The sequence below is a fragment of the Ochotona princeps genome, chromosome 2, assembly GCF_030435755.1.
Source record: "Ochotona princeps isolate mOchPri1 chromosome 2, mOchPri1.hap1, whole genome shotgun sequence".
In the NCBI taxonomy this organism is placed as follows: Eukaryota; Metazoa; Chordata; class Mammalia; order Lagomorpha; family Ochotonidae; genus Ochotona; species Ochotona princeps.
The window spans coordinates 58,821,596-58,844,804 of record NC_080833.1 but is presented as its reverse complement, the minus strand read 5'-3'; the positions used below and the strand labels follow the sequence as shown (position 1 = coordinate 58,844,804).

The 23,209-nt window shown below is 35.9% G+C and overlaps 1 protein-coding gene across 1 annotated transcript in view; it reads left to right on the top strand.

The window, feature by feature from the left end:
- PTGER3 (prostaglandin E receptor 3) overlaps positions 1-18,958 on the top strand; it is a 50,908-nt gene extending 31,950 nt beyond the window's left edge. The window contains exon 2 of the mRNA XM_058658049.1: positions 17,910-18,958. Within this exon, the coding sequence (XP_058514032.1) occupies positions 17,910-18,179 (270 nt within the window). The 3' untranslated portion in view covers positions 18,180-18,958. The remainder of the gene's footprint in view (positions 1-17,909) is intronic.
- Positions 18,959-23,209: the final 4,251 nt, after the last annotated feature.

Here is a 23,209-nt window from a genome sequence, read left to right as displayed (position 1 = left end):
TATGGTAACTAAAGGATTTGTAAACACTGTGTATTAATATTGATAAATATCCTGATTAAAGTCTGTTATAATGTTTTATTTTTCTTTGTTATTTAATAAGTAGGTAATAGGAATTCTTTCTTATAGATGCAAAGTATTTAATTTAAATATTGGCTTATTTAGTTATTTTTCAAAATATTTGTTTATTTATTTGAAAGAATTACAGAGAGAAAGAGTAACAGAGATTGATCTTCCATTCATTACTTCATTTCACAAATGATTGTGATGACTGGAGCTGGGCTGGTTTGAAGCCAGGAACCAGGAGCTTCTTCTGGATATCCCATGTGGATGCAAGGACTCACTTAAGCCCTCTTTCACTGCTTTCCCAGGCACATTAGCAGGGAGCTGGATACAAAGTGAAGCAGCTGGATGTGAACTGGCGACCACATGAAATTCTGGCACTGCAGACAGTGACTTAACTCACTAGGCCATAGTTTCTTTCAATTTCATAGCCCCAAATTTTTAGTAGAGCTGGATAGGGGCCGGCACCCTCATGGGATCTCAGAGCGTGCAAGGCGAGGACTTCAGCCATTAGGCTACCATGCCAGGCCTCTCAGAGCCTTCTTAAGTACTTCCCTAGATACACAACGTACAATCATCTTGACACAGGACAATGAGAAGTTACCTGAGTTTTCAAAATGAAGGAAGGAGGAGTAAGTGATCTATGAAATACATAAGATCTGTCCTCTATACATTAATAAAAGTATTTACAAATAAGAATAAACAAAATTTCATTTTCCAGACATCTTCTGTAAAAAACTTCATAGAGAGGTCCAGAATGGAGGCCAGAAATTAGACTACTATATGGTTCAAACAAGAGAGAGTGCCAGCTTGTGTTTGTAGTCGAAGGAGAGTAGAGATAGAAAAAGTGACAGATTAAAAAAAAATAGATGTTTAACAGCTGACATACTGGGTCAAACTGCCGTCTGCAATGCCAGGATCCCAGATGGGCACCAGTTTGTCCTGGCTGCTCCACTTCCAATCTAGTTCCCTGTAATGTACCTGGAAAATCAGCACAAGCTATTCTGATTGGTCATCTGCCACTAATTTTGGAGATCCAGAAGAAACTCCTGGCTGTGCCTTGTCTCACCCTGGCCATTGTGGCCATTTGGGGAGCGGATCAGTAAATGGAAGAACTCTCTCTGTCTCTCCCTTTGTTTCTGTAATTCTTCCTTTCAAATTAGCCCAATAAATCTCTGGTGACTTGGTGGTTAACTGAGTACAAGAAAGCTGGTGAATGAGGCCGAATAAAGAGGCAGAAATGAACCAAAGTAAGTTTTGAGTATTTGTTTAGAGAACTTAGTTTACTGAACAGGGAAAATTAAGGTAAAGACACTTCTGTGGAGAGATAAAATGATTTCAGCTTTTTAAAAGATGTATTTATTTTTTTATTGCAAAGTCAAATATATAGAGAGGAGGAGAGACAGAGAGAAAGATCTTCCATCTGATGATTCACTCCCCAAGCTGCCGCAACGGTTGTTGCTGTGCTGATCCGAAGCTGAGCGCCAGGAGCTCTTTTGGGTCTCCCACGTGGGTACAGGGTCCCAAGGCTTTGAGCCATTCTCGACTGCTTTCCCAGGCCTAAAGCAGGAAGCTGGATGGGAAGTGTAGCTGCTGGGATTAGAACCGGTGCCTATATGGGATCCCAGCGTGTTCAAGGCTAGGACTTTAGCCACTAGGCCACTGTGACAGGCCTGAAATGATTTCAGTTTTAAATCTGCCAAATTTAATGTAAGTCAGCTAGGCATGGCTGTGTATAGTCAGCTACATTGAACAGTCTTGAAATACGGCAATAGATATGCCATATAGAATGTATATTTACATTTTTTAGTTCTTGAGAGAGAATGCACCCCATCCACTGATTCATTATTGCAAATGTCCACTATGTTGGAGCTGGGATAGCTAATTCCAGAAGCTTGAAATTCAATCCAAGGCATGCATTGTGTTTATTCATTGTGAAAAGATGGTCTTCTAGAGATGCACAAGTACAAAAAAGAACACTCAGAGAAACAGCAGGGGAATAAGAAAATCAGAACAAATGCCAGCCTGGATATTATGGAAGAGAATCTTTCAAGAAACAACTGTGTTCAGCTATGTCCAATGTAATACAGAAGTCAAGTTAAGACATCCAATGAATTTCACAACCTTGTTGGTGGCCTTAGAAACAGTTCTTTTTGATGGCTTGTTGATTCTAAGGTCAGACTGCAGTAGTTTTGGGCATATTTCAAGAGGACAGGCAACTTTTGGGAGGAGTTTGGCTATAACATACTTGGAGCAGTATGTGTAAATAAGTGAGAATTTATAGTTTTGTTTTGTCGAGGTTGTGAAAATCTGATAGGTTAAAAAATAGCAATGGAAAGAGAAAACAAAAGGAGAAGTTAACTATAGAAGATTTCAAGAGATCACTGAGAAAATTAAGATCTCAAATTCAGGATGCAGGGAGAGGATTAGTCTTACAGACAGAAAATAAACATCTTAAATGAGAAGGAAGTAAGAATGCGTGGCTTCAGATGCTGAAGTCAGTGGTTAAGAAGGCAAGGGCTGACCACCCCTGCCCCACCCAGGTGAGATTTCTTCTGTGAAATAAGTCACTACAGAGTGCATACAAAATAGGTATTTTGGAGAGTTTGTGATAGAGAGAGTTTAACAGAGTGAGCACATTGTCTTACATTGCAGCATGATTGAAGACTATAAACTTAAGCAGACCTCAATCTGCCCATGTTCACCTACTTTCCCTCCCAAGTACATAAAGAAACTGTTTTAGATTCTCCTATAAGAAAAAGTTTTCTCACAGCATTTGTCCAAAAGAAAGTGTCATTTTGATATGCTGCAAAATTAGATAAGAAATTACCATTTCAGGTTTGTACACCTGTCATTATCAGCTTTGTGTACTGATGTAGCAAAAGAAGGAACTTTTTGCATGCGAAGGCTATGTTTTCCATGCAACCAATTATTGTGAGCAGGGATTTACTGAGAATCACATTCTTTGTAGTGGGGCATAATGAATTTACTGGAGAAATTAAATGTTTTTAATCAATTATTGAGTCAGACTATTTGCCTACTAAATTGTAAAATTATACAGAGACATTGCCTAGTTAAGAACTAGGCTAAAATTACATTATTTATAGTGATAGTCTGGGTAGTGATACTTGGATTTTATCACTACATTAACAAATTATTACTTAAAAAATATATTACTTGGAAAGTAGATAGATAAGGAGAGATACAGAAAGAGACAGATTGACACACAGAGAGAGATACTCAGTCTGCTGGTTTGCAACCCAAATACCTACAGTAGCCAGTACGAGGCCGGACCAAAGCCAGCACTCTGGTATCCAAGCCAAGTCTCTCACATGGACGAAAAGGATGCAAATGTGTGAGCCATCATCTGCTGCCTCTCATATGCATATTAACATGATACAACTTGGAATACAGCCAGAACTGTTACTCCAATACAGAATGCCAGCATTTTGGTTGATGGCTTAACTTGCTGCACCATATATTATTCCCTTAAACATTTCTTTGTGGTACCAAAATTTCATAAAATTTTGACTTTAGCTGAGTAGCATTGGGATACCTAAGTCATTTGCATGTGATGGATGTTTCATAATTTAAAGTGTAGTATTTGTCACTTATATTTTTCTAATGTTTTCCCTTTAATACTAAGATGAATAGTCTTGCACACTAAACTAACCCACACCTCTGGTTCTTTGCTTTGATTTCCTACCATTTGCAACAAAATGGTCTCAACTAGAGACTATTATGCGCAGTGAAATAAGCCAATCTCCAAAAGATACGTATCATATGTCCTCCCTGATATGAGGCGATCTTCATGCAAAATTTGAAATAAATAGATACACAGGTTAAAACTAAATATTATAAACAATTTATTTTTATGTTTACATAATTGAGATGGATGTATGTTCATGTGGACCACTGATTAGGGTGGGGAGAGTGAAGGAATGGGGAAAGTAGATGAGACAGTTGGGGGAAAGTAGATAAAACAATTGCTTAATTGCTTTCAAATTCGTTTTTCTTCCTGTATCTGGCAGAAGGGGATAGAGAAGAGGAGTTGGTTATATATTATCATGGATGAATTGTATGATGGAAACTAGCACACTGGGAAATGAAGATACATTGCAGTATCAAAGTAGTACTCTTGATGAAACTGTTATGTGTACCTTGACAAAAAAATACTAGACTTTCTACCATTGTCTATACATACAATGCCATGATTCACTTAAATAGCAGAATGTTGGACTTGTGACTGCTGCTGAAGGACTGTACTATTGTAATAATATTGGGGAAAACAGTGGGAGGTGGAGAAGGGCATGGAAGAAGGAATCTTTGTGCCTGTCAACCACATCATGAATAATAATAATAGTAATAATAATAATAATAAAAAGATTTTAGCTACTTTTAATTATTACTATTACTGTGACTCTTTGGGTAGATAATAATATACTGAGCATTTTAGGCTTACATGAACTTGTATTGGTGAGAACTATCTTAAAGTTGTCTTAATTCTTTAATCCATAGAATGAGTGCTTTCACTGAGTGAATTTTGCCTTTAGTTCAGCTAGAATTTGAATACTTGGTGATATTCTGTGACTCATGTCATATAAGATAATCATTAATCTACCTACTGTGCTATGTGGAGCAGCTACACAGAATTTACAACTCCTAGTAACTGAGAAAAATTTTCTCTTAAAATAATTATTTCTTTATCATCTGCTTCTTTTCCATGCTATTAGCAGGAGCTAAATCAAAAGTGGAATAACCAGGATGTGAAGCAGTCCAATATGGGATGCTAACATTGCAGATGGAATCTTTCCCACTATAGCACAATGCTGGATCCTGTAAACTCATCATAATTTTTTTTTTTACTTTATTAGAGAGAAAAAAGGAGAGAGAGAGAAAGAGAGAGAGAGAGAGAGTCTTTTTTCTGTAGTTCATACCACAAGTGGCCATGATGACCATGGATGAGTGAGACCAAATCCAGAAGCCTGGAGCTTCATTTGTATCTTCCATGTGGGTGACAAGGATCCAAGAATCTGGGCTAGCTTTCACGTTTTTCCCATGTGTGTTAACTGGGAGCTGGATTGGAAGTGATACAGCTAGAACAAAAATTGATCCCCATTGTGAGATGCTGGCTCGTAGGAGGAAATAATGGGCAGGCAGGGTGCCCGCTTCTTCACAATGTGGAGATCTACATAATGATTCTGTGATGATTATATCATACCAAATACTTATTTCTGATTTTATTTTAATATTTGTTACAAAGGTGAGATGGTTACATACCCATGTGGACCTCCAGTTCCAATTGTGGAGGGTTCCCGTTGGGGATCTAGAATGGGTGGGAGGTTGGGTGGGGCTTTTCTCTTTGTTTTTTTCCCTGACCCCAGATACAGGGTAAAATGATATTGATGTGGAAACAATGGTATACCCACTTTCAAAAAAAAAAAAAAAGAATGTAAGATAATTATCATTCACAATGGATACAAATGGAAAATAGTACACTTAGAAAAATAAGTCTGTGTCAGTACAAATATTATATGCTTTTCCTGAAAAAAAAATTGTGGAGGGTTGGTTGCGGGAGGAGGTGTGGGGATAAATGTTTTAGTTTTCCTTCCTGCATAACAAACACTTTTTAAGTGAAATTTTGAACAGGGTTATTTGTTTGGTTTTGAAATCACTCTGTTAGGTGGAAATCTAAGGAACATTGATGTAATGCACTCATTTCTTTACAGCAGAACCCAGAATGCTCTGCCTCCCTCCAAAGTGTTCTGTTCTGGAAATGTGTGATAATGCAACAGTGCCTGAGGGTTGGAAGAGGTATGCTAGAAAGTAAAGATGTTAATTATTTTTTATCTCACTGTAATTTTTGCAGCTACATTACTAGATGGAGGAGATGTGCACAATAAGCAGGTATTAATTGTTGTTCAGAGCAGGGGAGAGTCAGATCTTAAGTTAGGTACTTGGTCTCCAAACCAGAAGCAAAGTGAGTTAGAATTATGGGAGACCTCTATTTTTTTTTTTTTTTGGCCATTGCATTTGTCTAAGTCTGCTGCTTTTACAAAACTTGTCTCGCAAAGATTCTTGAATCTACTTCTTTGCTCTCATACACTGTCTGTCTCTCTCTTTTTGTAATTTACCTCTGTTTACTCTTAACTGAAAGACATATTTGGGTGTTTCTTGCAAAGAAATTGTCTTTTCTTTTCTGTTTAGGTTCTTTCCTTGACAAATTAAATTCTTCTTCTTGCCCCAGAATACATAAGAAAAAAATGTAACTATTCAAGTATATGTGGAAGCCTTCCAGTTCAATCCCATTGTTTACAGTGAATTCAGTAAATTCCAGAAAAATAAATGACTTAAGGGAAAGTCATAAATGATATCAAAGCCAGCACTAGAATTAAGCTCTTTTGATTTTAATCCATTATTTTTCAGCATTTTATAAAATTACATAGTCATGAAGATGAAATGACACAGCTACTAGTATTTTTGTTTTAGTGTTGGAAAGCTATTTATTTGCAAAGGTTTCAGATTAGATAAGACAGGGAAGCTTGTTAATCTAGTAGAATTGAGGCTGGCATGACACTCTGACAACCCAAGAATGGTAGGTAACCAGACTGGAAAGACTACACCTGTTTCTTAATCCTCATGCACAGTGAAACTGCTTTGGATGAAAATCCTTCAAATTATGTAATTAAGCAGTTTAAAGGGCCCAGGCTGGTTTCAGGGCAGGAATTTCCAGTGTAGGACTCTAGGGGGAATTTCCAGTATAGCAGGTTATTCTTTCAAAGCATAACAACAGAACATGAAAAACAAAACATTACAGATAACAACTGGCTTGTGAAGCAATGCTCTTAAACACGTATATTAGGGATAAACTGGAAATGAATAAACACCCACACTGGAAGCTCAAGGCTGCTAAATTTTTTAGATTAATTTTTAGGGAGGATTTCTCATTATCTTCAGTGAATATGTGAAGCCTACAATCCAAGCAGTTTTGAACCAAAAAGGAGAGTGCCGAAGATTTTGTGTAGTATGGAGGAATGAAACGTATCTTGTGATATGACTGCTTTTTGTCTTTGTTTATATGTCTGTGGATTGTGGTCTTTCTATTTTTTACTTGTTAAATATTATGGTTAGTGGTAGGTTAAGCTTATAATTATGGAGGGGCCTGAAATTATGACTTTGCAAAAATTAAATGAAAAAAATAAAGGAAAGAAAGAGGGACCTTGAGGGAAGGAGAGAAAGAAAGTATGGTTATTGCTTTAGTGCTACCTATAAAATACAAAGAATCTGTTCTCTTTATATTAATAAACATTTTAAAATATCAAATACACACAGAATATAATTGTCAATCCAAATGCAGAATATCAATATAATTTCTAGTAATTCTTTGCTCATTTAAAGAAAATTATCACTGGGAAAAAGACAAATCATTTGTTTCCTTTTGTCTGGAGCAAGGTAATTGCACTGATGGTGGGCAGGGATGGAGAATGTTGAGGTTACTGATATGTTGTGTTCCTGATGATCTTGAGTAAATTAAGTGCAGTCTATTCTGCTGATAACCAGGAGAAAGGCCAGGGGGCCAGAATGTGTTACGTGAAGTCTGGGGAGGTTGCTGGCACAAGGGCTGTGGTTCTAGTCAGCCAGAATTGTTTCTACTTCTTCAAGCAGATGCTTCTTTATATGACGCTGTTCAGAAGGAGCAACAGTGCTTCGTGCACTTAAATGTTGCTTAAAAATTAATTCCTGGGCCCAGCGTGATAGCATAGTGGTTAAAGTCCTTGCCTTGAATATGCCAGGATCCCATATGGGCGTCAATTCTAATCCCAGGAGCCCCAGTTCCCATCCAGCTCCCTGCTTGTGGCCTGGGAAAGCAGTTGAGGACCGCCCAAAGCTTTGGGACACTGCACCTGCGTGGGAGACCTGGAAGAACTCCTGGCTCCCGGCTACGGATCGGCTCAGCTCCAGCCATTGCGGCGGCTTGGGGAGTGAATGATCAGACAGAAGATCTTCCTCTCTGTCTCTCCTCCTCTCTGTATATCTGCCTTTCCAATAAAAATAAATTAAAAAAATTAATTCCCTCACCATATGAGCAACCTTCTTTGTGTTTGTCTCTCTTCTTCAGTGTTGGGAGTAAAAGCAGAATATGAATTTTTAATTGTACTGTGAAACACATTTGATCTAAAAATTTTCTCCCCAATCTTGAGTGGTCTAAACAAATCCTTGAAAACACATATGTAACAGTTTTCAATTACTGTTTATCTCCTTAAATATGAAGAAGTTAACAGATAGATGAAAATTACATCGATGTTCAAAGTTAGATGATAAATTTGGAGCCTTATTTCCATCCCTGCTTCCATTTGGAAATGATAGCATTAGGATAACTGCTTCTAATTCCAATTATATTCATATTTCACATTTCATGATTGCTGGGAAAAGCTAAAATGTCTTTACCCATGTGACAATTATTATTCAGAGGGCTTGGTTTCATAATGTTATAATCATTGCATCTTCAATAGTAAATTGCTGGAAATTACTGTGCACTAAGCAATGTAAGGCATATGAGGCCTATGTTAGCCTCAGCAAAATAATCTTACATTATTATCTTCAAAATATTAATTTAAAAATTTTTAGTGATCTCTTTAAAATGACTGAAAATTCATCTTAACAAGTAATTTGGTGAATTTTCCAGGTCATAAAAAGTTAGGAAAATCCAATATTTTATGTTAAAAAAATGAATTGTAAGTAGATATGCAAACTGCATTGTATCTTCACATCTGGATGTGATAGTCTCTACCACAGTTACTATACATCTTCTTAAATAAAAAGCTATGAAACAAAATCAACAACAGAAAGAAAAATAGAAAATTTACAACAACATGAAGTTGAATAGCATGCTACTGAATGACCAATGTGTTGCTGAAGAAATAAAAAGAAAATCAAAGACCTTCCTGAAGTAAACGATATTATTGTGTGACCCATGAGTCAGTGAGGAAATTAATAAGAAAAACAAAATCTTTTTTTTGAATGAGTGAAAATAAAAACAAGAATATCAAACTCCCTGAGATGTAGCAAAAACAGTTTGAAAGGGCTACTGAGCTTGCATTTTGTATGAATTTTGCCTTATATCAGAGAGAATATTTGATATTTATCCTTTTGGAACTGACTTGCTTTATTGCGCATAATGGTCTCTAGTTGGAACCATTTGGTTGCAAATGGTAGGATTTCATTCTTTTTAATGGCTGAGTGTATCTCTACTTAAAAATCAAAGATGGACTCCCAATGAAACTGTTGAAGGTGTCTTGACAACAGCATGCTAAGCTCTCTGCCATTGCCCATGCCTGTAATGTCAGGATACACTTAAATAGCAGAAGGATGGACTTATGATTGATTGTAAAGGGCTATACAATTGTAATGATATGGGGGAAATCACTGAGGAGACTGGGGATTTGAGGAGGGGGGAAGGGAAATCTAGGAGCCTGTGGAACTGTATCATGGAAAATAAGAAAAACAAATTAATTAAAAATAAAAAAAGAAAAAGAAAATGTTATTTAGGCAAATTTTTAGATAATTTTAAACCAGTTCTAGAACATACTTCCTGAAGACGGTAAATGCTCAAACATTTAGTTCTGGATGAATTAGCAGCCAGAGACAACTTTATATAAGATTAGTCAACATTCGTTTGTCATGAAGACAACTAAGTTGAAAGTATTGATTTTATGCCTTTTAGGCAAACACACTGAAATCTAACTGATGCCACTGCAAAAACAGGCACTCATTTGTCGATGTAGTAAGTTAGGAAATGAGTGAGGATTAAGTTTATTTTTACTAGGTTTATAGTAAAAAAAAAAATGTTTTCATAACAAAGTGAGCAATGTAAGCAATCTTGCTAGGATCTTTTTTCTGTAGGAAAAAAATTCATTTTTAAGTTCATTCTTTGCTTTCTTTCAATCTGTGTTGAAAGGCCACTGTGTGGATTTGTAAACTTTTTTTTAACACATTTTATTATTAGTGCTATCATTTTATGATACAGCTCCATATTCCCTTATCCCCTCCCCAATCCCGCCCCCCCCCACCTAGTTCCTCTATATCATTACTAAAGTATAGTTCTTCATACTCAGTCATATGTCCATCATTGCAGGCCTGGACAATGGCAGAGAGTCCAGCATCCTATTGTCAGGATATAGTGAACAGTTTCATTGTAAGTCCATCTTTGTCTGGAAGTAGAAATGCATACCACACTATATCCTCACATCTGAATGTTAGTCTCCATCTCACAGCTACTGTACATCCCCTTAAATGAAAAGTCATGATATAAAATCAATAATAGAAAGAAAAATAGAAATTTACAATGCCATGAAGTTAAATGACATGTTACTAGATATGACAGACTCCATTTCACAGCTACTATACATCCCCTTAAACGAGGAGTCACAAAACAAAATCAACATCAGGAAGAAAAAAGAAATTAACAACACCAAAAAGTTAAATAACATGCTATTAAATGACTAATGTGTAGCTGAAGAAATGAAAATCAAGAACCTTCTTGAAGAAAATGATGCCATTGCATGATCTACAAGTCACTGAATGATTTAATCAGAAGAAAGTGTTTTGAAGAGATGAAACCAACAGAAAACAACAAAACCCATGTGATATAGTTTCCACTGATCTTTGTTGAAGTGTGTCTCCTCCAGAAAATAGACAGATGGGTTTTGTTTTTTGATCCAGTCTACTAATCTATGGCGTTTGATTGAGCTTAAGCCTTTTACATTCAGAGTTTATTACACATGGTTGTTACGTTGGTCCTGTCATTTTAGGAATGGGTTGTTCATTGGTTTAGTCTTCTGTTGTCTTTTTACTGGGCTGTTCTTCTCATTTGTCTTTGGTTTTGTTTGGTGCTATTCCTCTTCTCCGTGAAGAGAACATCTTGAAGTATCATTTGTAGGGCAGGTTTGGAAGAGGCAAATTCTTTTAGCTTTTCTTTATTGTGGAAGAATTTTATTTCATTTTCAAAGACAAAAGAAAGCTTTGCTGGATATGTTATCCTGGGCCGACAATTTTTTTCTTTTAGAATCTGGAATATGTCACTCCATTCTCGTCTTGCCTGGAGAGTTAGCTGTGAGAGATCTCCTGTGAGCTTAATTGGCATTCCTTTATCTGTCAATTGATTTTTTTCACGTGCACATTTGAGGATCTTTTCCTTATGTTCAATTGAAGAGAGCTTGATTATCATATATTGTGGTGAAGATCGCTTTTGATCAAGCCTGTTGGGAGTTCTGTGTCCCTCCTGGATCTTGCTTCCCAATTCTTTCTCCAGATTAGGGAAATTTTCCTTTATTATTTCATTAAATACATTTGCAAACTCAACTTCTCTTTCTGAACCTTCTGGTACTCCCATAACTCTTACATTTGGTCTCTTAATAGTGTCTTTCAATTCTTGAATCCTTTTTTTGACCTGATCCAGCTCTGCTTCCAGCTTTTTGTTTGCTTCCCCCTGATGACAGGAAATATTTTCCAATTTTGAGATTCTTTCTTCTACTTGCTTCATTCTATTTTGGAGACTCTCCACTGTACTTTTAATTTGCTCCACTGTGTTCTTAATTTCTGATATACCAGCCTTGATTTGCTTTGTTGCTTCCTTAAATTCTTTGAACTCTTGCATGAGCTTCCCATTGTTGATCAGAATCTTTAAAATGAGTCTTATGGATTCTGTGTGCCCCATTTTCTCGATGTCTTCCTCAGTTAACTCTGAGGTTGGCAAAGGGTTTTGCTCTTTTGCAGGGGAGTCTTCAGTAATATTCATTGTGCCTTTGTCTCTTCTTTTGCTCTTGATCATTGTACTTCTGATTAGCAGAGTCTTCTCCTTGGGGCAGGTTTCTAAGCTGTGTCACCACAGGTCTACAATGCAATTTTATTCATTGCGGTTGATACACAACTTTTTGCTTGCAGTCACTTGTTTCACAACCTCCAGTGAGTTCCAGGTCTGGGGTCTTATGTCAGATTTCCACCATGGTTCCCACAGCCCCAGCTCCTGTCTCACCACTCTCCTCCTCCTGTGATACTGTGCTGAGGCTGCACTGTTGTCTCTGCAACCTTTCTCCCACTTCCGGTTGGAGCAGGTCCCAGGATTAGAGACTCCAGGTGTCCTCTATAATTAGGTTGTTGGTGGCACTGATCTTCTTGGAACCTGTTGGACGTTAGGTCTGGGTGCCAGACGGACCTGGTTGCTGGTGGTGTTCTGGCTTCTGGTGGCGTTCAGATCGCCGTGCTGGAGTATCAGTCACTGCAACACCACACTGCTGTGTCCGCTTCTTTCCTGTGTCTGTCAGTCTCCAGGTACCCCTCTGCTGTTGTTCTGTCCTTTCGTATTTCCTGAAATATGTCCTCTCTGCTTCATCCTGATTAAATATTTTTCCATCAGCTTAAATGTGTCCTTACTGTATTCTGCCATCTTGATTCTCTGGATATGTCAACTTTCTCTCTTTTTTTTTTTTTTTTTAGATGTAAGCAAAGATTTATTAGAAGAGACATCATAAGCTCACACAGATAAAGCCAAAATAAACAAACAGGATCACATCAAACCAAGGAAGCTTCTTTACAGCAAGGAAAATTGTCAGTGGAATGAGGATGTAACTAACAGAATGGTAGAAAGTCTTTGCACTCTACACAACAAATAGGGGACAGACATTTTTCAAAAGATGAAATGCTAAAGAATAATAACCAGATGAAAAACTGTTCAGGTTTCCTAGTTATTAGGGAGATTCAAATTAAAACTACAGTGAAGTTTGACCTAACTTAATGGGCAATGCTCTTTTTTAAATTTTTATTATTATTATTTTTTAAAATTATATTGTTGACAATCCTTACACAGTTAAATACGGTATAAAGGTTCAGGGTATATAGGGAAGTGGGTAAGACTATTATGTCCATATTGTTTCCTTCTTGTATCTGAGATAAAGGGAGATATTGAGGGAGAAGCCCCACCCAGTTTCCCAACCTCCCCAAGTCCCGGATGTGGGGCATGCTCTGAGATCCTTGCTCAAGTGGTTTTAATAGTTCACCAGTTATGAATTGCTGCTGTTTTCGCCACTCCTAGCTCGGTGAGGTCGTTGAAGAATACACTGATTGATAGAGTCTTCATTTACCCAGTATTTCACTCCCAACATATAGCTGAGGTGGTTGATTGACTTGTTCTTTCTTCTGTCTTTTCTTGGCTAGGGTTCTGAGTCCAGCATTTTGATTGGGGAGATCCCCACAGAAACTTTGAGGTATTCCCAGACCAGATTTGGATTTGTCAACTTTCAACCACTTCTGACATTTCTATGAATTTGGTTGTTTAAAAGCAAAGACATTTCTCTTTGGTTCCATAGGTAATCAATCTGATATTGGTCCTCCAAGGCCAACAACACAATGCCTACAGAGCTACCTTGCTGTCAACTCTAAGGAAACATCACCTGTTTTGAATTTGTGAGTTCCTAGAGGAATTCCTCTGCATTCCTTAGCTCTTGGCTCCTCCTCTCCATTTTCAAAGTAGACAACATTGTATCCTTCCAGCTATTCTCTCTAGTCAGCTAGAAAAACTTTCTGATTTTGAAGACCATGATTGTTATTTTGGGCCTATCCATATAATCTATGATGGTGTCCTCATCTCAGAGTCCCCAACCTTAATCATATGTAAGTCCTTTTTGGCATTTGCAGAAGTAAAGTCAAAGGTCCTTTGTATTGAAAATGACTATTTTTGTGGAGGTGCTATTGTCCTGCCTGCTGCAATGAAAGTGAACAGGACTATCAACCAACATCAGAAGATAATAAATTATATATTATAAATACCTTATGGTTCCAGCATGATGGCCTAGTGGCTGAATCCTAGCCTTGCATGCACCGGGATCCAATTTGAGCACTTGTTTCTATCCTGACTGCTCCACTTCCCATCCAGCTCTCTGCTTGTGGCTTGGGAACACAGTAGAGGATGGATTTGCAACCATGTGGGGAGTGAGCCAGCAGATGGAACCTCTTTCTCTCTGTCTCTCCTTTTCTCCGTGTATCTGCCTTTCTGATGAAAATAATAAAAAATTTAAAAATAATGAACATATAATTTTTCTATTTTTATATATTATTTATAATAATACAGTGTGTCTATTTTAAAGTTGATTTATAGGAATGTATGTTTATTAATAAAGGAAATATTCATTTTAAGTAAAAGGCTCTCTTAGCTCATTTGAATTGTTATACACATGCAACATTAGTTATCGTTTGGTAGTGACTGATTATTTGACATGGCATGATCTCATTGTGTTCTACATGTCTGTACTTGATATAACATAATTAATAACGTTATACAGCTACTTTATATTGTAATTTAACATTTATTTTACAAGTATATGAATTATCTGAGCTTTCTCAAATTTCACACCTAATACTACAAATATATATTTTTGAAATTTCTGGCTTGTTTGGATAATGATTCTCTGAGCATTTGCTTACTATGGAGCTTTTTTTTTTTTTTTTTTTTTTTTGCTTTTATAGAATACATTCCTCAGACAAGTTTCTGTGAAGGAGATTACAGTCAGAAAATAGGGCTGTCTACTGCTTGCCCATCCATTTTCCTCTGATTTGTTTATAGAACAATAATTTCTTCAGCCATTAGGTAGGAATTTGGCCAAGGACTATGGATCCAGCCCCAGAGCACAAATTTGTGTTATAAGACAGATGAGATCTGGAAGCCCTTGTTCCCATTGCTAGTGTGCAGTTTGAGAGTATCTTGTGATTCAGCAAGGCGAAAGGAAAATGACTTTAAAGGCAAGTGTTTGCACTGATTTATAGGATTTTTGGTGTAATTTTCACATCTCTCTCTTTGCTGTCTACTTACCTGGCCACCTGCTCTTTAGTATAAAATTGTATTTTTAAAAGCTCATAGAGGGCCCGGCGTGATGGCGTAGTGGTTAAGGTCCTCGCCTTGCACGCACCACGATCCCATATGGGCACCAGTTCTAACCCCGGCAGCCCTGCTTCCCATTCAGCTCCCTGTTTGTGGCCTGGGAAAGCAGTTGAGGATGGCCCAAAGCTTTGAGACCCGGAAGAGGCTCCTGGCTTCAGATTGGCTCAGCTCCATCTGTTGCCGTCACTTGGGAAATGAATCGTCTGACGGAAGATCTTCCTCTCTGTCTCTCCTCTCTGTATATCTGCCTTTCCAATAAAAATAAAAAAATAAATCTTTAAAAAAAATAAAAGCTCATAGAAAATAAAATCTGTATATGTTTGTTTTAGTACCCAAAATCCTTGAAATTTACTCATAGTTTTTCATAATAAACATAAGTGTTTTCAAGAACTGCATATATGTAGGGGTATTGAATTTTTTTCCAATCTGTTTAATTCCATTTCCCAGTAACTTTTTTAAGCACTCTCATCTACATGTGTTTGTAAAATAAAATGAAGGCTCCACTGACTACACCAAAAATCCTCTGACTCAGGTCTTCCTTTGTGGAGTGATCAGTAGTGGGACCAGTCATTATTAGTTCTGTAGAAAAAGACCCAGGACATGAAGAATGAAAACAATCGAATATTTACTAACATTAAACAGGATGCTAATAAGAACAATTGCATCTTTGATCTCACTATTGGAATCCATTTTGCTAACAGTAGAAAATTACAAGCCCACTTACTAGATTTCCTAGAGCAAACAGATTCTATCATGTCAATACTTGGCTCATTTGCTTGCAGTCAGATTCACTAACTTTGCATCTGTCTACTGAGGTTAAATCCATCCTAACCCATAAAGGCCCATTTTTATTCTCATATCCAAGATTCTGAGGGACATATGATATCTGCCTATTAATATGTGCTTGTATATTGCACACACACACACACACACAATTTGTAGATCTTTGGAGGACAATGCTTCATAATGGTAAGTAAAAAAACTGCTGGGGCCACAGTGTGAGAGCCTGGTGCCTAAAGTCCTCGCCTTGTATGTGCCAGGATCCCAAATGGGCGTGGGTTCTTGTCTGTCCCATCTGCTCCACTTCCCATCTGGCTCCCTACTGGTGGCCTGGGAAAGCAGTCGAGGACAGCCAAAGCCTTGGGATCCTGCACCCACGAGGGAGACCCAGAAGAAGCTCCTGGTTCCTAGCTACCAGTCGTCTCAGCTCCAGCTGTTGGGCCACTTGGGGAGTGAATCAGTGGTTGGAGGATTTTTCCCTGTGTCTCTCCTTCTGTCTGTAGATCTGCCTTTCCAATAAAAATTAGTAAAATCTTAAAAAAAAAAAAGCAAAACTAATACAGCCTTGAAAGACATAGAAGTAGAAATGTTTACTAAGATGCAAAATTTTCCTGAGGTAACAAAAAATGAATAAAGACATATAAAGGAGAAAATAAAAAGATGTTCTAGATGAATGAGTTGGGAGTTGAGATTCTGTGTAGGCTAGTAGTAGCAGACAAGATTGGAAAGATACATCGAAGCCCTAAAGTGAAAAACTTTGGATTCCAGAGTTGAATTTTTGCTTGGTATACAGGAATAAATGTAAGTGCTTCTGTTGTTGGAGAAGGTTTTCTTAAAGTTGGCATTTAGGAAACTCAATCTGTGTTGACATTCTCAAGGGACAGGACACAGAATTCAATCCGCAAACATACCTTCCAGATGTCTGTTATTGCTTTGATTTAAACGAGAAGAGATCTGAATGAGGGTGAGAATGGAATAAGCTAAATACATCATAGAAGATGCCTCATACTCTAAATGGTTGTAGCAGAATTGTAAGAGAGTGCCAGTATTGAAAGTGTGATGTTAGGAGTGTAGTGTTTGTATGTTTAAGGGAGTTGAATTCAATTTTGGTATATGACATGAGCATCCTGAATGCTCAAAATGATGAATCTCAAGAATGGGCTGAACAAAAATGTACGGTAAGCAACACATGCAAGCCACGTAAATAATTTTCAATTTGCTAGTAGTACACACTTTAAAAAGAGCAAAATGCAGTGACATGAATTTTTGTGACAAATTTATTACAATATGCAAAATACTATTATATGTTATGAATATTTAGATATTCTGACATCTCAGTGCAATCCAGCTACATTTCAAGCACTCCACATCCATGTACATCTTGAAGGATGATTTTGGAAGTTAGTTAAAAACTCAGTTCCTTTCCTTTCCTTTCTTGCAAATGTGAACCAATGTCACTTCTGTTTCTGTTTGCCGTTATGAACCAGGCTGTCAGAAACAGTCTGTAGATTCAACTGCTGGAACAATAAGTCTAGGCAATGCATTTCCACAACTGGTTCTACTAGGACAGAACAAATGAAATAATGCAGGTTGCTCTTGAAGTAGGTTGCTGCAGTTCACATTGCCACTAATTGTGTTCCACATCTTCACTCAAATTTGATACAGTCATAATCATTTTGATCAAGCCATTAGGTACAAAACAGCTTCTTATTTTGTTATAGCTTACATTTTGTGTGGTGATTATTGAATCTGAATATTTTTATTTGTTTATGAACTTTCAATTTTCTCTTTTATGTAGATCTTAAATATTAATTCACAAATGTTTATTTTTTCAAGCACAGACACAGCACCAGGCCCATAAATGTATTTTCAAGCTTCTTAAATTTGAAAGACCAAGAGCCTGAGAACATGTATGTTTTTTAAAAAGTTGCATCAGGTTGAGAAATCAAAATATGGGAAAAATCCAAAGCAATATAAAACTTAGAGATGTGTTCTGTGAGTTTAAATGTTGCTGTAATTAACATTTCAGTTGAGTAATTAATTGAAAATCTATTATATGCAGATTACTCTTTAGAGTACTCTGTGGGTATATATAAATATATAGAGAACCTTGATAACTTTTGTTCTTCTTTCTTAGATAATGATGTTGAAAATGATCTTCAATCAGACATCTGTTGAGCACTGCAAGACACACACAGGAAAAGAGAAAGAGTGCAACTTCTTTTTGATAGCTGTTCGCCTGGCTTCACTGAACCAAATATTGGATCCCTGGGTTTATCTGCTGCTAAGAAAGATCCTTCTTCGAAAGTTTTGCCAGGTAGCAAATGCTGTCTCCAGCTGCTCTAATGATGGACAGAAAGGGCAGCCTATCTCATTATCTAATGAAATAATACAGACAGGAGCATGAAAGAGAACACTTCATCAACTGACATGTTCATAGCTTTTGGAAACAAAGATCCCTAAATACTGTGAATTTGGACATATCTGGCATGCCAGTGTTTATCCAATGATGTGGAATATTTGGTATAATGCTAAATGATTTCAGAAACATAGATAATCCTTTATGTGCCAAAAATACTGAAACATAAACAAGAGAAAACATACTAATAACAGTCTAGTGGTTTTTGAATCCCTGCCATATGCAGTTGAATATGTGGTTATTTATGTGATGAAATCATTTTTATTTATGTTCTTGGCATAGTTTGTACATGAAGGATTTAACCCCACATATCATTGGAGACAACGGGATAGTACTTTGCTTTCACTCTAGGACATTGGTCTTGTGTGTTCTCTTTCATTGTCTCCCAATTTTCATTTTTTTTTTTTTTTTTGCTCTTACATTAAAAGTTTAATTAGGACAGAAATATGTATTATATATTCACAATAGTAATTGATAGTGATATTATTTAAGTATTGCTCAATATACCAAGTCGGTTACTACCCTTCCAAAATTGACTGGTCAGGTTGGAAGTTAGGTTTGTTCCTTATCTGAGAAGAACTTACTACATTTATTCCAAATATGGTAGAGTTTGTGACTACTCAACTTGCTAAATATTCTTTCATCTCAGTACATCTTGCATTCCTGTAAGCCTTGAGGAGATTCATGAAACTGATCTGTGAGAATCAGTGAAGTGATTTTTTTTCAGAATGCTATTTAAGGATTGATTTGGGCACTAAATATAGAAGGTCTGATGAAATATAGAAGGTCATTGGGATCTTCAAATACCAACATTGATTCTAAAACAAATATTTTGAATGTCCAATGAGGACTTCCCATAGTTAGATCTAACAATAGGATAAGCAGATGAGTAATATTGATCCCTTACACTCTCTGCTGTCTATTTGAAGTATCTCTAACCAGATATTTATTAATAAAATATCATTACTTATTATTTAAACTTATATAGTGAAATAATAATTTTGATAATATTTTCTTTATCTCATGCAAATGTAATTATTGATCGCCAAGCTTGACACCTTTGTGAAACAAGGATGTCATAACGTTTTATTTTGGGAATTGAACTTTAAAAAAAATTCTTCCAAACACAGTGATCCTTTAGGTTAAGCCTGCTCAAAATGCTTGTGAAATTTTTTGGTGCATTCATTTTGTAAAAATATGTATTTTATTATTTTTTTTACTTCCCAATTTATTTTGGTATTGTTTTAGTTTTTTCCAAATATTGGAATTTATTTATGCTCCTTATAGCAGCTATGTGTTTTATTGTATTTAGCAATCACCTGGAGAAAAATTCATTTTATTATGTACAGTGTATCTATTTCATTATTATGTACAACAGCGTAGATCATTCAAGAATATTTAATTTAATTGGCCATGTCAAATTGAATGAGATAATATCTGGTGAGAGGGCTCATGTAATTCATTATGGTTCTTTCACCAATACAGATTATGGAAAATATGAGAAATAACCTATAGTAAAATGAATTATAATACTCTATGCTATATAATTGGATTATCCCAAAAGCTTACTCAGTGGCTTTTAAGACAAAAATATGTCTTTTCACGAAAGAATAATGCATTAAAATGACCTTTCAATTGAGGGGTTTTACCGTTTTGTAGTCCTCTGATAATAGATTATAATACATAGCAATATACATAGTGTGGACATGAGAGACATGAAAATGGGTTATTCCTTTCAGTATCTAGTATATCAGCTGGAGTGTAGCAATTGTCTATTAAATACATTTTTCTCATGAATGAATAAAAAAACTGACTACAAATTCACAAGGCACACATCATGTGGCTGAAGCATTTCGTGCAAACACAATTTTCAAGATTATGGAATTAATTATTTGTGCTTATTAAAGATAAGCTTATCTTCAAAGGTGTAGTGTCATCTTGTTACAGGGCAAAGTGCTTCATTGCATTAATAATTTAGGATTCCAAATGGTGATGGGCATTACTCTTTAAAAAAAAAATCAGTGTTCATTAAATCATTGAAGTACAGAAGACAAATGATCCTAAAACTTATCCTTAACTAAAAAATGAATTCCTGTCCAGGGCATACAGGGGTGAAGGGAAAGAATTACAGTTTTAGAACAAAATCTAAAAGGATGTTGAAAAGGAAGAAGTTATGTTAATGGCAAGTGATATTGTTATTTGGACAGCCATTTGTTAGTCTGGGGAAAACCAGATCAGAATAAAAATCCCAGTGTTTTCAGCACTTGATGATGATTAGGTTACACAAAAAGGTGTTGTATACAGCTCTTAATGGTCATCTATAGTTACACAGAATAGACTGTCTGGTAAGCTTATTGATCTTAAAGTTTATTCTCACAAACTTTGTTTAGCCAGGCATGTTTGAGTTGGGAAATTATGTACATAAAATATGACAATTCCTAAACTTAAAAGACTTGATAATTATATTTGAAATTGCAAGTCTCAATGATTTTCCAAATAATTAATTTATAAAATGGGCTTTGCTGTGGAAGCAAATGATGACATGGTCTCCAATAGCAGTTTATTGTCCAGATAAAAATGTATGGTGAATGTTATTTGTTTTATTCTTTTTTGGTTTTTGACCCCAAATTAGTCATCAGCTGTCATCATTCCCCACATCAACAGTTATTGAATAGCTCTTTCGGAATGATATAAAACCAGAGACAGGAAAAAAATCTATTATTTGAATATTTCAGGTAGGTACTTCCTACTTACTTTAATAGCTTAACCCTGAAAGCTGCTCTTGAAATATATGAAATAGTTGATGAAGGATATAGTGATTGACAGGTATTTATTATTACAAAAATGTAAAAGTTTTAATTTATGTAATTAAAATATATGTTTTATTCATCCCAAAAACTTATTCTGGTTTTTACATGTCTCAAAATGTGTCAAAGTTGACATTTAAATATACATGCAGAATTATGCAACTGTAGCTAATTCCACGGGACTATTTTAGCAGTTGCAATAAAGAACTGATGACAGCGGACATGTCTGTGGTGTTTCATGACAAGGTTACAAAGGAGCCACATTTTAAAACTTAAAAGCAGTCTTGACTTGCATATACATCTGTTAGGCAGTTATCATCAGTTTAGCACTGTAAGGAAACAAGTAATTGAAGATTGCATATGAAGCATGAATCAGCTAATTTGTGAAAATACTTCCATATATTTAGGTTCATGGTTTCTAAAATGGAGACTTTATTTAGAGGTTTATAGGTTTATGCAAGTTTAATTATATACGATTACATTATAATACTGTAAATAGAATACAGTATATTTCCCTAGAAATGCAATGTGTTTATATGTATATCATACTCATTTATATGTCACATGGTTTATTTACTGAGAATGAAAATTATTTTTTAAAGGATTTGCAAAAGATTAAGGAAAAAACACATCTTCTGAGCTAAATATATGTGCATATATATGTATGTATGCATTTATGTTATTGTTGTTGATATTGTTGGGAACTAGACTTCTTCTTCCTACTTCCCTTAGCTCTAATCTACCTATCCATTCTGCTATGGAGGGAAAGTAACAGAAATATTTATTATTGGTGAAACAGATTATTTTTAAGAGAGAGAACCATGTCTAATAGATGAAATATTCCAAATCTGCTTTTGATAAATTTGCTTTGATGGAACAATTTTATCATAACCAATCAGCCATTCCATGCTTTTTGAGCCTTTTGAAGTTGATCTCACCTCTCAAGTTATTTTCAGATGTACGGTTCTTAAATTCTGTTGTTGGATGCTTTTGCAGTAGAATAGTTTGATCCTTCAATTAAAGCAAATCAGAGACTTAGCCAAAAGGTAGTCAATTTTCAAACTTTAAGCTTCACTTGAAAATGGTTTGCTTACACGGATTCTAGTTTCTGTAAATGTCAAAACTCTAATGTTACATAGTGGAAATGCCTGTGATTTACTGATATGCTTCTATCTTTTATTTTTCTTTCAAAAGGATACAAAGAGGGAGGTGGGATAGGCAACATAGAGAAGGTAATGATGTAAACTCTGTCCACTTCCATTTTATTTATAGTCTCCATCCTCTTAGGTAAGATCCCTGAAATAAAAGTAAAAGAAGACTGTGTTCATCCTTGTATCCTTGAGCATCACTGGAATAAAATAGAAGTGGCCAAGGCTCTTTCCTGTGAAATCAAGTGATAAGTTCATTTAGGTCATCATTGACTGCTAAACTCTGGGCCTTCAAACTCACTTGCATGATGAGCGGGCATTAGGGAAGAGAGAAGGCACCAGGGAGAGAGAGAGAGAGAGAATCCTACCTACTCCATTTTTAATGTAAACAAACATTTCCATACACATAGCCTAAAGCTAATTTTGACAAATTAAAAACAGGTGCTGTTTGTCTTTATGTACAACAAATGTGTATCAGTACTAATTATTGAGTATGCCTGAAGAACCACAATCACTGATACTTTTATTTATATAGAAATCCTGTGGTTTTCCATGTTTGCTCAGCATCCCATTGATACATGTTGGATTAGTGGAAAGATGTATTTTGTCACCTCTGTGTAAAGCCTTCTGGACACTTATTTGTAGTGTATTTCAACACATCTTCCAGTGTATCTGAAAGGTTGCTTTTCAATATTGTATAGAAAAAGAATAAATGAGGCTATGAAAAGTACATTAGAACTTTGGTGACATTTATGTCATAGTTAGCCTATGTATTTAATAAGTGTATGTTATTTATGTTGTATTGGTCAATGAAAATAAACTTTAATATTATAAAATGTCTCTGTCTTTTTTTCTTGATGTCAATTGATGTAAGGGATATTTTATTTTAATTGCATTGAGGATTTTACTGAAGTCTTATTTGACATGTTTTGTCAAATACTGGCACAAGATAATGCAATAACCCATACTATCTGGCACAATTAGATAATCTTGTTTTGTATTCCACAGTTACATAAATGATAAATTACTGTCTATTTGCTGAAGATCTGAGATTCTCCTTCTA